The sequence below is a fragment of the Phocoena sinus genome, chromosome 10 (assembly GCF_008692025.1).
Source record: "Phocoena sinus isolate mPhoSin1 chromosome 10, mPhoSin1.pri, whole genome shotgun sequence".
NCBI lineage: Eukaryota > Metazoa > Chordata > Mammalia > Artiodactyla > Phocoenidae > Phocoena > Phocoena sinus.
In genome coordinates, this window is record NC_045772.1 from 87,685,743 (window position 1) to 87,702,578 (window position 16,836).

Consider the following 16,836-nt stretch of genomic DNA (forward strand, 5'->3'; position numbering starts at 1 on the left):
CAGCCAAAAATAAAAATAAATAAATTTATAAAAAAAAGTGCTTCAAGTAAAACCATACACACACACACACACACCAGGCAAACATAAAGACAAAAGTCCCACATAAAACCACCCCAAACAAATCCCAAAGAATAACATCAACTCTCCCCTCCACACACCCATAAAAGATTGGTAACAATCATTGTGTCATGACTTAAAGGGAAATCATAATCTGTTGACTATTTCCCCTGAGAAGACTTCTGCGTGTCTTTAGGAAAAGGTAATATATGTAAACATGTTCGTGTGGATATAAGGAGCTAAACATTCTTCTCCCGTTTTCACCTCTCTTCTCATTCACCTCCTACATTAAAGCCTGTATCTATTTGCACTTCATTTTGTGTGTTTCTGTTTGGAGCAGATGAATTCTTATACATCTGCATTTTAAATTATATCTAAATCCTCTTTAACATAGCATGGAAAAAAAAAAAAAAAAAGACTGACCAGCACCAATTTAGTTGCAGCAACTTTATATAGGAATCCCAAAGCCTCGCATTTCCTTGTACTCTGGGAACAATATATAGCCTGAACAAAAGGTTATAGTGGAAAGGAAATGTAATTGATTCTGAAGAGCGTGAACATCTGCAGAGAATGTGGTGTAAGAGACAATGATCTCTGCTTATGAGGATGAAACGGTTTCTAGTTACCCATGTCAGAGAAATAACTCTGCCCCCGCCCCCAACCCCAAGTTCAGTCCACTAAGCAGAGAGAGGCTGCAGACGCCTTCTATGACACGGAAACCAACAGAAATAGGTATAGAAGACTTGACAAAACTACATTTGCCCAGTGGTGTTGAAAAGTCAGAAAAGCTTTGTGCTGGTGCAAATTTTGTCATTAAATGTAATGTGATTGTGGCCAAGTCAGCTTCTCTCTCTGGGCCTCAAGTTTCTCGACTTTGACGTGGGAGAGCTGAGCTGGATGACAGACACAGTTCTTTTACGATGCTCTTTCCAGTAAGATTAACTAACTACTTTTTCATCTAGAAGTCTCTTGAAGTCTCAGACTTTCCATTTTAGATGGGAAGAGCAAAAATTCTAACACAAGTGATTTAAGAACATCAACATTTATTTAACATGATAAAAAAGAAATGAGATATGAACATTTGCATTTAAACAACAGTAAGTAGCCTTTAATACTTACATTACATGTGCTCATTGTATAATATATACACAATGAACATAATTACATTTGTACACAAACTAAGTACTGGATTTGAAAACCTGCTTATTGCTGTACACATCTAGTCCAATGAAGTATAAGCCCAGTACTTCAAAATACCTACATTTTAAATTGCTTTTTAAGAAAAAAGTAAGCGATAACATTTGTATCTAAGCTGACAAGAGTGTGGCATAACTGCTGACAATGCAATCTGAGAAATAATTATAGCAGGAAACGGACATACTTCACTTAGCAGTAATAAAATGGCACATTTTAAATATATGTATAAAATTTTTACAAATCAAGGGTGAAACAAAGCATTGCAGTAGCCAAAATGGGAGGAAGAAGGAAAAAAAAAAAAGGAAAACAAGCTTCACTGGAAATAATAACTAAATTTATGTACTGAAAAGTGAAAAGAAATATAAATCCACCTAGACTTTAGAAACATCAAAATCTGGAAATCAGCAACTAAGTAAGCTCTGGCTGTAGACCACACACTAAAAAGCACCTTTACTTATGTGCTCTGAAATCATAGCAGCAAGCTGGTGTCAGAATAATAACCTTGAGATTACATTACATAACCTTGAGTGTACATATGGGCCATTAAAGCTGTTTTGGAATAAACATTTTCCAGAAGTGATAAAATGATGCTCTGTGGCCAAAAGCATCAGAACTATGAATTTCATAGATTTAAAATATACTGTACAATATCTTCCCACATTGCCAAAGGTCCATGTCCTCAGCTTTGAATGGTTTCAACAGAAGTCAGTATAGCTGAAAAATACAAAGAAGTAAAATTACTTTGACACCTGCAAAGTTAATTAATGACCATTTCCTGAAGTAACTAAGGGCCACATTCTCTAGCAATAGAACTGACAAGCATGGCCATGAAAATCCCAAAACATAATACAATTGAAGGACATCTTCTCTTCATTTCCATAAGCTTAATTCACAAAGCAAAGAAACATAATGCAGTATGTGCACAGCAATTCAGATGAAAAAAAGGACCCAAACTTGTGGCTGAATCCAAAAGATTGACAAAATGAGCAGAGGTTTGCGCAACTTTACTGAAATACGTAACACTGTATTAAGCTGCCTACATAGCGGCGTCATTTGTAAAACTTTCCTGTGTCTTGCCAAAACCACTAGTTCAGAAAGGTGACACATGCACAATGAGAAGATGGATTATAAAATAATGCAAGTCTGAATGCCACTGGTTGGTGGTGGTGACTGCACACCACAAAGCTAGAAAATATCCGGCAATCACTGTACCTAACTCTAGTACGTAATACTCCTGGCTCTTGGAATGAAAGTAAAACAAAACAAAAGCGAATAGTAACAACTTAAGGAACCTGGAAATGTACTCCAGTTTTAACTGTGAACATTCTTGTTATCAGAATGGTCTGAGTACAATGAATTGTAACCTGTTTATTGAACCAAGAGATAATGGGAGTGGCTCTCAAAGTACATTTCACCACTAAGACAGACAGAGGCCACCAATCAATTCTTTGCACAGGAGGAATAAAATGAGCATAATGTTTATTATCCCTGTTTGGTGTTATTCTGTCACTAGTGGCAACTGCCACTTCTGAATGTATTAAGTTAAAAGTTTAAATATATGAGTGACAGAGGCAAGACACAGGTTAAGACTACAACAAATACAACAAGTCCTAAAGGGATACCAAGTGACAACAAACAAAGCCTCTTTTAGGCTCCAGACAGACGTGATCTCAAATAAAAGTTACAGAAATGACAAGACAGTTAACCATAAATCCTCTGGCTGAAATAAAGGGACACATTATAGCTGCCACAAAAAGGTGTGAATGGACGTAGATGCTAGAAAATGACCACTACTGGATGAAAAACTTAGTCTAAGTTGGTATTTGTACTCATTTGAGTACCTAAAAATCAAAGAACATGTTTGTAGCCGTGCTCATAATGTCTGTAGGTGTTTTCTCAGCTTATAACTGTTTAACAGAAATTGGTGATAATCCGAAGGCACCAAACATTAGAAGATCTGGTAGATACTGAGAAAAAAAGTGCAGAAAAAGGCATAAAATGTTCACTCCATACCTCACAGCTTTTCTGAAAAATAAAAAAAGTATGTAAGTACAAAATTGAGGTAAAATTTAGCCATTGTTGATAAAGTTTAAAAGTAAGACACCTCAGGAAATTATTCGTGGTTCTAAAAGTGTGGTCTAAGGAACACTGGTTGAGAAAGGCCCCGTCTCCCTGCCCCCCACCTGTGGCTTTTTTAAAAGCTACCTCCCTACCTAAAAAAAAAAAAAGTTACCTCCCTGACTTAAAAAAAATTATTATTTAGAAATAATTTCGATGGCTCTTAAAGATTTTACATTCCATATCTAGTTGGCTGTACCATAAACTTTTCTTTATCCTTAAAAAATAATTAGCAAACTCCCAATGTGGTAGATAGGTCACGCTGAATGTAAAAAACATTTCTGTATCAAAATGTAACGACTTGAACAGAATTCTCAGACCCAACTGTGGAAAGAAACTGTTAGGTGGGAGCACAGCTGCAAAACACTGCAAAACCTCCCCTCCAAGTTTAGCTGTTTTTATGGATGATGAAAGAAGAGACAGAGAAAATGTTGTTATGTAGCAAATCATTGAAGGGCTGATGTTGGAAATTTTGAGTTACTGCCCATGGTTCAAACACTTGCTCTGCTAACTATCCCTAATGCACAGGCCGGAATTCATCACAGTTTTTATTCACCAAATCAACAAAAGTCAGGCTGAAAGCTCTAACAGTAAAGCACGAAAATGAAAGGAAACGACGTACTTGTTCTGAGACTACACACACATGAAGTGTGAGCCTTCTGTGAGCTGCGGCTGAGTGGACGGAACGGGTGATGCCGAGGACTCGGGAGACGGGGACAGGCTTTGCACTAAAACACACCGAGAAAACGTGACGAGATCAAAATCCTGCTGACACTTTCGGAGAAGGAAATCCTGACGCTGCGATGCCCAACACAGAACGTGTGCCGGGAAGGAATTCTTAGCTGCATTTCGGCTCTGTTTTTTGTTATTCTGGCAACTGATTACTCAGTATGAAATGTCTCTTGAAGACTGGTTAAAAATTCTTTTTCCATGTACATCTTAAACTTATATAATGTTATATGCCAATTATATCTCAATGAAACTGGGAAAAAATTTAAAAAAATTTTTTTTGGGGGGGCTTTAAGGTTAATTTTCAGGTGTATATCAGTGACTCACCCCTGTTGGGTCTCATTTTTAAAAGCTTTTCTAGTTGCATGAAGCTAAATACTGCAGATGGTATAAATGTTGTGGTCTTAATACACCCACACAACCTTTAACACAGACTTGGCATCATAATAACCGAATGTGATCAATGACAATTTTTAAAGAAAGTGAGAATTCCTGTACACATTGCCTTGTGAGTGATAAGAGGCAAAGGAAAAAGCGCTTCATACTGGTTACAAAGGAACATGGCTGATGATATAAATTTCCATGTTATATGTATATAAGATACAGAAAATGCTCTTAAGAACAGTCCTGCATAATTAATTTCATTGGACTTACCCTTCTGCAAAATGATTGGAGGCAGGGTTGGGTGGGGGGAGGAGAAAGAATTACTAGGGATAGCTTTTTGTTTATGGACTATGAGACGCAAAACTGATACATTACACTAGTGGGATGATTCCCCTACCCCCATCCCTTGGCAAAAGTCATAAAGAAAAAAGATGTGTGAAGAATCCAGAAAGTATAAAAGAATAGTACAGAAAATTTTATTTTTTCTTAACATGCTATGGATCGTGATCTTCCACTATCAAAAAAAAACCCAGATGTGGATTATAGTAGGAGCTAAGTAAGTAAATCCATTCTACTAGTGTAGATATTCAACCTTCCACAGTTCCCAAAGGGGTAGGCTTATGAATACTCTGAGAATCCAGCGTCAGAGAAAAGTACTAAAAGATCTTCTTCTTAGAAAAAAGTTTAAGGTATGTGTAAAGGTTCAGATTAAAAAAACAAATAAAACAAAACAAAGAGAAGGAAGTGATGCCCAAGACAGGAGAGAGGGCAGATCTAGCTGCTCACGCAGGGCTGGCCCTGTGCTCTGCTGCAACTGCAGCCCTCCTGACGGTGCAAGTGTGGGAAGGCAAAGGCTGCTTGGTCTGCAGTTGATGTCCCTGCGTGGCTCCCTTGCTAGAGTCTCCACATGGCAAATAAATTCAGAGGTTCAGAGGAAGCACCAGTAAGAAAATTAGGAAACATGTAATACCTACCTGCCATTGTCTGACTTCCTCTAGAAGCCTCAGGAGTTAGTTCATAAGAAATAACAGTTTCTTCCTGCTCATGAATATTGTCTTTTGTATTTTCTTCAGGGTGGCCTTCTGGTTTATGATTTGGGATCTGTGACTCATCTTGAGGGCTAATGAAAATAGATGGAAGTTTTAAAGTTCGTTATTTTAGAATGCAATTAATTTTTTTTCTTCCAACTTAGTGTTATGAAAAATCTTAACTATACAGAAAAGATGTCACCATCTGTACTTAACGATTGCTAACATTTTGTTGGCATTCTTGTCCACACTTTGCCATTCTTGTTTCACTCTAAACCCTCAGCCCCCTACTCCCCAAATGATGATGATTGTTTTTTTTTAATTAATTAATTAATTAATTCTTGGTTGCATTGGTTCTTCGTTGCTGCACACGGATTTTCTCTAGTTGCTGCGAGCAGGGGCTACTCTTCGGTGTAGTGCGTGAGCTTCTCATGGCGGTGGCTTCTCTTGTTGCAGTACATGGGTTCTAGGTGCGCAGGCTTCAGTAGTTGTGGCATACGGGTTCAGTATTTGTGCTCGCGGGCTCTAGAACACAGGCTCAACAGTTGTGGCACACGGGCTTAGCTGCTCTGCGGCATGTGGGATCTTCCCGGATCAGGGCTTGAACCCTTGTCCCCTGCACTGGCAGGTGGATTCTTAACCACTGCGCCACCAGGGAAGTCCTCCCCAAATTATTTTAAAGCAGATTTCAGACATATCATTCAGTCTGTAAATACCATCAAATATCCAGTCAATGCCCAAATGATCCTGATTGCCTCATAATATCATCTTAGAGTTATCTGTTTGAATGAGGATCCACACAACAAAGTCCATACACTGTATTTGCCTGAGAAGTCCCTTAAAGTCTACTTTAAAATATACCACCACACACACCTGTTTTATTCTTTGTCATTTATTTAGGAAAGAACCTGGTTTATCTGTCCAATAATTTACTACATTTCTGGATTTTGATGACTGTATCCCTCATATTTTTTATAAACTGATACGATTCTTAGGCTTGATCAGACTTAGGTTTTGGGGGAAAGGAGGTAAGTAATACTCTATTAGGTGGGTGTCTTGCACTACTGCATTAATAGTCTGTCTCTTTTCCTGATGTTAAAAATGATCAGGGGACTTCCCTAGCAGTCCAGTGGTTAAGACCTCACCTTTCAATACAATGGGTGTGGGTTTGATCCCTGGTCGGGGAGCTAAGAGCCCACATGCCTCGTGGCCAAAAAACCAAAACATAAAACAGAATATTGTAGTAAATTCAATAAAGACTTTAAAAATGGTTCACATAAAAAAAATCTTTAAAAAAAAACAAAACAAAATATTTTTCTAGCTAACAGCTTTAGCAGCACTGAGGAATATTGTTCATCCATTATTTTAATAGGGTTTTAGCAAAGCAGTGATATTCTAAGTCTCTCATTCTTTTTTTTTTTTAAATTAATTGGTTAAATTTTGGCTGCGTTGGGTCTTAATTGCAGTGTCTGGGCTCTCTAGTTGTGGCACATGGGGGCTCCAGAGCGCACAGGCTCAGCAGTTGTGGTGCGTGGGCTTTCTAGTTGTGGTGTGCGGGCGCCAGAGCATGTGGGCTCCGTAGTTGCAGCACGCGGGCTTAGTTTCCCCACGGCATGTGGGATCTTAGTTCCTCCACCAGGGATCGAACCCATGTCCCCTGCATTGGAAGGTGGATTCTTACCCACTGGACCACCAGGGAAGTCCCAAAGTCTCTCATTCTTTTATTTTTTTAAAATAAATTTTAAAAAATATTTATTTATTTATCTTCGGCTGCATTGGGTCTTCGTTGCTGTGCACAGGCTTTCTCTAGTTGCGGCGAGTGGGGGCTACTCTTTGCTGCGGTGCGCAGGCTTCTCTTGTTGTGGAGCACGGGCTCTAGGCACGCCGGCTTCACTAGCTGTGGCACGCGGGCTCAGTAGTAGTGGCTTGCGGGCTCTAGGGCACAGGCTCAGTAGTTGTGGCGCACGGGCTTAGTTGCTCCATGGCATGTGGGATCTTCCCGGACCAGGGCTTGAACCCGTGTCCCCTGCATTGGCAGGCAGATTCTTAAGCACTGCGCCACCAGGGAAGCCCTCTCATTCTTTATTGAGTGAAATTTTTCTAATAAAGAAGAGTTTCCTCATAAACTCTCTGGTTGCAGTTTGTTTGGGAAAGGTAAGATAAATGTTTACTTCTTTCTCTTTATGTACCAGGTTTTGGAACAATAAGTTGATTCCCTAGCATCTTCTGAAGGGGCCAACAAATTATTTTTTGTTGTTGTTGTTATCATTATGAATTCATAGATTGTAATATACTGGATGTGTTTTAATCTATGTCTATTAACAAAAGTTCAGCAGAGATCTTTTTCTTATCAGCTATCGCCAAATATTTTTCAAGTTCCCTCTTGCTATTCATTGAAGAGATAAAAGGCATTCCTAATAACATGAGATCACAGCATTCCTCTTTTCCAGCACTAGGAATTTTTTTATGGATGGTGAGACTGAGGCTATGCATTTAAAAATGCTAGTTAAGAAATACAGTTAAAAAATAAATGGCAAATCACTATAATGTTTGGAATGCTTATCAGACATCTTAGATATCTGATCAATGTCTGTCATCACTATAATGTTTGGAATGCTTATCAGACATCTTAGATATCTGATCAATGTCTGTCATTATACAGGCAACGCTGAGGTGCTTACTTTGCTGTAGCTTGTGTGCCTCTGGCATTTTTTTAAAAAAGGTATTTATTGATCACTTGCTAGGCGTTTAGCACACTGCTAAGTGCTATACACGTATTTTCTTATTTAATCCCTATAATACACTTGTGAGATGGATACGATTATTATCCTCATTTTTACAAGTGAGGAACCATGACAGTTGTGTAACTTGTTCAAGATCCTACAGCTCGTAAGAGATATTCTGGGACTGGAATCCAAGACCTCTGACTCTGAAGTTTACCATTTTTAAGCAGGTATACAACTTTGTGAATGATTCCTTTGTTTGTTTTTCCTAATTATTACCTGTATGGAACATCCTTGGGCATCTTTTCTTTGTTTTCTTCTTTATCCACCACTTCCTCAGAATTTACTCCGTTTGGCTCAGGTGTGAAAAGTGTTTCGGAGAAAGCATTTTCAGTTTTTTTAAACTATAGAAGAAGAAAAATTCTCTTTTTCAAATCATTTTTACCACATTTAATATATTAGTGAATTATCTAAAATGATTCCTAATTAAAGTTTATTAAAAAACCCATACCCTATCAAATATTTACTGAAATATAAATTTATATTCAAGTGCATTAAAATATTAATGTCCTATAAAAAATAAATAAAATAAAATTCAAAAATTAAAAAAAAACACTAAAAAGAAATTAATGTCCTTTGCTACTAGGATAAAAGGTACATTGCCATTAGCTAGCCGCTTTGGGATATAAGATTCTTTCATTGGGTTAATGATAATTTATTCCAGCCTTGATTGATCATGTTTTAAGTTTTCAATTAACCCAGTTTTTGTTGTGGCTGAATACATCAATCAAATTATACGAAGCCTATCATTTCACTAAGATCTATATAGCCCCTGTGACAGAATGACACGTAACTATTTTCAACCTTCTCACTTGATCTTATCTTCAAAAATCCACCCCTTTGTAACATCTGTCCTAAAATAATCTCTCTACCTCTTCGCTGAAATCTGTATTTTGAGGTTCAGCTTCTTTTAGTCGAACAGTTTCTGCGGCAGGAGTTTCACGGTTTGGCTTCACGTCATTTTCTCTAATGACGGCATCCAGTTCCTTAAGGCTATCATCCCTCCTTCGAGTCTGTTCAACAGATAGACAGCATTTTTAGATTCATACTATACAGTCATGCACAGTTTTTAGATAGTACCTATTAATTTTTTGTTTTTTAAAGTTGGTTCTTCACTTGCAAGGAGGTTTCCTTATGAAAAACAACAGAGGAATCATATATATTACTCATCTATTTTGTAACGTGTAGAATGTGCAGTTATTCAACTGTTAATTGGTTGAACCACCATTAGCAATGCCTGCTCTCCATTAGACAAGACAGAAAGAGGATTTCTATGATGACAGGGAATCACTTTCAGCTGGTCCATGTCTACTAACAGGGATAGACCAGACTGAAGCCACTGGAAAGGTTCCTTAGTCTCCTCTGATTTATGAATCAGGGTAACAAACAAACAAATAAGTAATAAGAAACAGAATGGTGTCCCTATATAAGACTGAAGTTAAAATGTAATGAATAGTAGAACTGTTCTTTAGAAACCCTCTCGCTACAATTTAAGTCATGCTAAATTAGTACACAGAGTAATACACATTTCATTGGGAGGGGAACTGGGGACCATCCTGCTAACCTGCATGGCATTTTACATTTGTTGAAAGCACTTTTATCTTCTTACTATCTCCATGAAGTAGATAGGACAGGTTGTATCTTTATTTGATTTACAGTAGAGATTAAGTCCACAACGTATAGGAGGGTATCCAACAAGTAGTTTAGCTCTGGTTTTCTGAACCCAGGGCTATTTCCATTTTACTAAGCTGTCCTGGCATATTATAAGAGTTGAATAATATAAATATCCATGTTGCTGACATTTAAAAGCCCATCAACCATGTAACTCTACGATTCTAAGATTCAAGTGATATTAGATTTACCCACAAGAATGAGTAAAAGCAATTGATATACCTGGGTAACCCGGAATGGATTATCCCTTAAATTTGAAGGACTTGGTAAGGGTGACTGGTCTAAAGCACCAATAATGTTTAATCCTTTTTTCTTTTCCCTTAAGCATGCTTGTTGATGCCTCCTGATTCTTTCCATTTGCTCTTCCACAGTCATCCTAGGTCGAGTGCTTTCAGCCAAACAGAGCTGTTCCACTGCACTTCTTGGTCTTTCCTTTATATTGAAAGTAAACAAACAGATAAATATCTGAAGACAGGATAATTTCTGAAAAGTATGTTAGAATAAAAAATGTCCTGCAATGCATTTACTTTGTTTGCAAAATCTAAAGTGGAGGTTTTGGATGTCGTTTAGATAACACCAGAACGGCAGATTACTTTATGCGTGCACTGATGCAGGATCAGCGATGGAAAGAGAGAGAGAAGAGGTAGGGGGAGGGGAGAGAAGAGGAACTTAAGGAGGGATTTGCTTGTTTTTAAAAACAAAATACAAAAAAGTATGGCAGCTCTGGAGTGACCCTACCCCACGGCCCTGAGATAGGAAATTGTATAAAACTCAAACTAGGAGAAAACAGGGGGCATAGCTTCTAAAGATCAGCAATTTCTTTTATTATACTAAAAATGTAATGTTTCAAGTCACACATTTTTTACTGTGAAAAGACTGGTAGAGAAAACATCCTTAGTTCATGAAAAACTATGGAAGAATCTATTTTCTATAAATCAGAAGGTTATATTTTATATACATATATACATTTACATGGCTCTTTTTTTTACTTTTTTGTGGTACGCGGGCCTCTCACTGTTGTGGCCTCTCCCGTTGCGGAGCACAGGCTCCGGACACGCAGGCTCAGTGGCCATGGCTCACGGGCCTAGCCGCTCCGTGGCATGTGGGATCTTCCCAGACTGGGGCACAAACCCGTGTCCCCTGCATCGGCAGGCGGACTCTCGACCACTGCGCCACCAGGGAAGCCCTACATGGCTCATTTTTATGGTTTACTGAAGGGTTTAAAAATATTAGTCACATTAAACAACCAGTTCTTACTTCTCACTTTCCTACTAAAGATATAAAACAATATTGGTATGAGATCCAAAATAAGTATATCAATAACTGTCATATGGAAATTTTAGCTTATTTTATATAATAGAAATTTTAGAGATTAAACATATTCTAAGATCTACAGAATAGAATGCATAGGTTTCTTTGTGTCCTCTGGACTGAACTGCTGGGAACTGACTGAGACATTGGTGGAGTTGCTGGTGTTTTGGAAAGAACCCAGGGCAGAGGTAAGTATTTCCGTGACTAAGCAGTATGTCAGGATAACGGCCAAGGTCCTCTTCTCTCCACTGCAATCTAAAATGTGTCTGCAGGGCAGTAGCTACAGATCTAGAACTGTTTTCTATTGTATAGAATATCTTGAAGAGCTCACGTAGAAACTGAAAGGAAAATGAAAATGAAAAGCCTTAGAGTGCAGAAATGATGCTTCTCATTTGTGAAACAAAGCATTTGCTTTTGTGAAAAATTTTTTTAAAATAAAGGTAAATTCTAGATACTGATTGGGAAGTTGGCTACTTTAGCACTCTTTCCTTTTATTTATTTATTTATTTTTTTGTGGTATGTGGGCCTCTCACTGTTGTGGCCTCTCCCGTTGCGGAGCACAGGCTCCGGACGAGCAGGCTCAGCGGCCATGGCTCACGGGCCTAGCCGCTCCACAGCATGTGGGATCTTCCCGGACCGGGGCACGAACCCATGTCCCCTGCATCGGCAGGAGGACTCTCAACCACTGCACCACCAGGGAAGCCCTCCTTTTGTTTTTAGTAACAACAAACATGTATTCTTCCTGGTTTTTCTGTTTGTGCAAAAGTGTTGTCTCACTGAAACTTCCTTTTCCAAGTTATCGTACTGTACAAATCTATTTATTCTTTTAAAATGCCAGATATTATTAATTTTTAGATCTTTTTGCCAGTATAACTGGAGAAGAGTATCTCACTGGGGTTTTAGTTAGCACTTTAAAAATGATTATCACTGTTGAGCAATTTTCATATTTTTGTGAATTACTGCTACATAGTTTCCATTTTAAAAAAACCCTAAAAATAACTGATTTATATTAATTCCTCAAATATTATGAAACTTGTCTGTTATACTGCAAGTATTTTCTTCTGGTATCTGTATTGCTTATAAAGGACTTTCCGGTACAATATTAGGTAACTAGTCGTCTATACTTTCCCCCCAGTATTTGGTTATGTAGAAGTCTTTCTTGTAGTATTTAAGATAGTTATTTTAGGGCTTCCCTGGTGGCGCAGTGGTTGAGAGTCCACCTGCCAATGCAGGGGACACGGGTTTGTGCCCCGGTCCGGGAAGATCCCACATGCCGCGGAGCAGCTAGGCCCGTGAGCCATGGCCGCTGAGCCTGCGCGTCTGGAGCCTGCGCTCTGCAAAGGGAGAGGCCACAACAGTGAGAGGCCCGCATACCGCAAAAAAAAAAGATAGTTCTTTAAAAAAAAAGATAGTTACAGAATAATATAAATCCACTAATATCTTTGTTTGATCTCAACATGCATTTTTAAAGGTTTTTTTTCTGTTGCCTTATTTCACATTATAATTTCCAAAGAAAACACCCTTTCAAACTAAAAAATGCCTAACTCTATGAACAGCAGTATTACAGGACCATTATATTTCTTATATATATAAATCTGTCAGAATTTCTGGCATATACTTTGTATCATACTTTAATATCTTTCAAGAATAATCATAAATCTTATCATTTGTTGTACCTTTCAGTCTTTTCTTATAGTTTTAAGTTATCTCACACCAAATAAATAGAATTTATAAAGATTAAAAAGTAAAATTTCTTTTGCAGCCCAAATTTCTAGAGAGTACTTGGGGAAAGGGAGTTAAGTCCTTTGAGAATCTTCCCAAGAAGACCAAGATTAGACTGGTTAAAAGCCAGCCTGAATTAAATGGATCTCTGATGAAAGTGTGAAGTACAGGATCTGCTTCTCATTCTAAATTCACATTGCTCATTGTAACCAGAGGATTGGCAAACTCCAAGTCTACTGCAGCGGAAAGGCCCTGCAAACTCAGGCTGGCTTGGAAGTCCACTAGCTTGGGTGACCACAGCACATGTCTATCACTCTCCTAAGGAAATTTTTAGAGGTGTCAGGAGAGGTAACATAGGGCAGCTATCTGAGAACAGATTCCACAAATTGTGCCCCAAAGACCAAATGTGGAGTCTGAGCAAAGAAAACCTAGATTAGGCCTGTCCTCTGAGCTGCTCATTCCCTGAATGTAATTTAAAAAATTAAGATTACTAAATTTTTCTTAAGAGTATGTAAAAAACAATTCTGATTGGAATTCCCTGGAGGTCTAGTGGTTAGGACCCCACACTTCCACTGCAGGGGGCACAGGCACAGGTTCCATCCCTGGTCGGGGAAGGATCCCATAAGCCGTGTGGTGTGGCCCCCCAAAAAAAGTTTTGAAAGAAACCTCTAAAAATTAAAACATATACAAGGTGGCAATAAATAGGTTGAGAATCCTTCTGGAAATTAATGTATAATTAAATACCGTTCTTGAATCCATCATCTTCTTAGTTTTCCTTAAAGTTACATATGAGGCTATCGTCGAAGATTCGGGTGTTGGTGATTTTGTTCTTGGAGGGACTACTCCAACAGGAAAGTGGGAACCTAAAAATAAAAACAGCATTAAGTTCTACAAAACATCTTCACATGACATGGCTTTATTTGGACATATTCAATTTCTGAGGCTTTTAAATAGTGTACGATTTTTGTTTTTCAGAAACTATCCTGGTATTTAGATGGGTCTGATTTTTGTTCTTACCACATGAAATTTGTATATTTCCTACCATGAAGTCTAAGTGACTTGGAGAATGAATATGTGCCCCTACATGTTGATGAGGAAGAAAAATATTATTTTTGAAGAGGCATAGCATACTGTAGGAGATGGGGAATTAAAAACTGTCTGGATAACAATAAAGCATTTATAAAATCAGGAGGTAACTAATGGAGCTCCGCTGACTTAAGCCAACAACGACTTTCTCTGAGGCTTTTAAAATCAGAAGGCAAATAAATGTATCGTTTGAGAAGAGACAGGGAAATGTAATAACCTTTTGTTACTTGTTTTACCTAATAAGCCAGCAATGATACTAACCAGACAAATTTTGGGTTAGCTTTAGAAATAAAGTTCTACTGATGATAACAGATGACATTAAAAAAATTATAAAATTTAATGATACGCAGTGGATCATATATCTTCACAACAGCCCTGTAAAAAAAGAAGGTAAATGAAGTGCAGAATCTGGGTTAACTGACTTCCTCAAGTACATATAGCTTAGCAGCAGCATGGCTAGAGCTTCTGCTTTGGCCCGTTTTCCCTTGTTGCTCTGCTTCTTCATGAAGTATTTACAATATTTTCAGAGGTTAAAAGTACCTTAATCTAATCCTCTCACAGAGATGAGGAAAGTTATGGCCAGAAGGGTTAAGTGATTTACCTAAATGTCCTTAATTCCCATTTGGTCTCTTTCAATCACACTGCACCACCTCAATAAAGAATCCACTAACAATGTTAACAATAGTTGACTACGGGTAATTGAAGCTACTTTTACTTTTGCGTTTTTGAAAAATTTCTAAAATGAACACACACTACTTTTATAATTAGAAAACAAACAATACACACACACAAAATCATTAACACAACAATAAAAGCTAATGATCAGTTCACATAAAATGTATTCATCTGTACCACAGTCATCTTGTGTAAGCAGAATATATACACTATCGTCCACTGAGGACACAAGTAAAATAAGAAATTATTCAAATCTCAATAGTTTGCTGAAAAAAAAAATCATTCTCTCTGGGCTCATTAAAGTTACATTAACTAAGTAGAAAAATGAAATCTTATTTTCCCCCCAAAGACAAATGGTGGTCAGTCATTCAGGGCCCCTTTAGGTTATGAACCAAACAATCTGCAGCTTAATGAAGTTTTAATATTGTTTATGAACTCTGTGTTTATTACAGTTGTATATTTGAGAATGTGAAGAGCTGGACTGATGTATTACAAGTAATTTTTACAGTTCAAATAAAGAAAAGCCTTCTACTATGCTAGTCAGTGGTCCATTTTTAAAAGCCCAACTTTAAGTCATGTGGTACAAAATAAATTACACTGTAATCGATCTGTACACTTCAGACATTTATTAGATGAGAGCTTATGATTATATACTAAAAAAAAAAAACACAACCCAAACTTTAAAAGAGGAAAAACTTCCAGGAAGAATTCAAGCCATACTAGAGAACATATTTCAGATGATATCATTGTTATGACTAAATACATCTATCAGTTTTTTGCTGAGAAGTATTACAACCTGTTTAGCCGTACTCTTGTTGACAGACATATGACTGCTTCCAGTTTTTGTCTATTATGAATTAAAGCTGCTATAACAACCCTTGTATAAGTCTTTTGAGGGATTATGTTTTCATTTTTCTTAGGTAAATATATAGAATTCCTGGCTATGATGACTGCATGTTTAACTTTATGAGAAACTGCCAAACTATTGTTCCATCCTATACCACCTCAGAAATGTGTGTGAATTCCAATTGTCCCACATCCTAACCAACACTAGGTAGTCAGTCTTTCAAGTTTAGCCATTCTAGAAGGTGTGAAATGTGATTTTTATTTGCATTAAAACTGCATTTCTTTTGTGATTAATAAGTTATAAGCTTTTCCATGTGCTTATTGGCCATTTGTATACCTGATTTGTTAACTCTCCAAGGCTTTTTTTGCCTACTTTTTTTTTGTTTGTTTTGTTTTGTTTTTGGGGTACGCGGACCTCTCACTGTTGTGGCCTCTGCCATTGCGGAGCACAGGCTCTGGACGTGCAGGCTCAGCGGCCATGGCTCACGGGCCCAGCTGCTCTGCGGCATGTGGGATCTTCCCGGACCAGGGCATGAACCCGTGTCCCCTGCATCGGCAGGCGGACGCTCAACCACTGTGCCACCAGGGAAGCCCTTGCCTACTTTTTTATTGGGTTGTTTATCTTTATTACTGATTTGTAAGAGTTATTTATATATTCTGGATACAAGGATTTTGTAAGGTATATGTACTGATAATATTTTCTTCCATTCTGATGGGCAAAAGTTTTAAATTTTGATGAAATTGAGTTAATCAGTTTTCACTGAAAGTATAGCCCTCAGAGGGCCCCAGCTTTATTTGAGGGGGTCTCCTAGCAGACTCCTAATTTGTTCATGCTCTGAGCTTTGTCCTGTCATAAGGTGAAAGCTGGCTTTCATGCTCCACTTTACTTCCTGGATGCCTCTTGCTATGGACTGAATTGGTCCTCCTAAAATTCCTGTTGAAGCCCTAATTCTTGATGTGACTATATTTGGAGATGGGGATTAAAAGGAGGTCATTAAGGTTAAATGAGGTCATAAGGGTGGGGCCCTGGCCCCCACAGATTAGTGGCCTTATGAGATACCAGAGAATTTACAGGCACTCATAGGAAAGGCCATGTGAGGGAGGCAGCATCTACAAGCCAGGAAAAGAGTCCTCACCCAAAACCAAACCCTCTCAGAACTTGGTCTGGGACTTCTAGCCTCCAGAACTGTGAGAATAAACTTCTGTTGTTTAAACCACTCAGTCTATGG

At 38.0% G+C, this 16,836-nt stretch overlaps 1 protein-coding gene across 5 annotated transcripts in view; it reads right to left on the reverse strand.

Moving 5' to 3' along the window:
- Nucleotides 1-1,083: 1,083 nt before the first annotated feature.
- PLEKHA5 (pleckstrin homology domain containing A5) overlaps nt 1,084-16,836 on the reverse strand; it is a 245,304-nt gene continuing 229,551 nt past the window's right edge. For 4 of the 5 annotated variants that reach the window (XM_032646107.1, XM_032646106.1, XM_032646104.1 and 1 more), the window contains 7 exons: nt 13,745-13,863; nt 10,190-10,399; nt 9,169-9,309; nt 8,516-8,640; nt 5,460-5,605; nt 3,995-4,100; nt 1,084-1,968 (listed from right to left, as the gene is read on the reverse strand). In XM_032646107.1, the coding sequence (XP_032501998.1) occupies nt 4,006-4,100; nt 5,460-5,605; nt 8,516-8,640; nt 9,169-9,309; nt 10,190-10,399; nt 13,745-13,863 (836 nt within the window). In that variant the 3' untranslated portion in view covers nt 1,084-1,968; nt 3,995-4,005. The remainder of the gene's footprint in view (nt 1,969-3,994; nt 4,101-5,459; nt 5,606-8,515; nt 8,641-9,168; nt 9,310-10,189; nt 10,400-13,744; nt 13,864-16,836) is intronic. The other variant, XM_032646105.1, reaches the window with a different exon arrangement.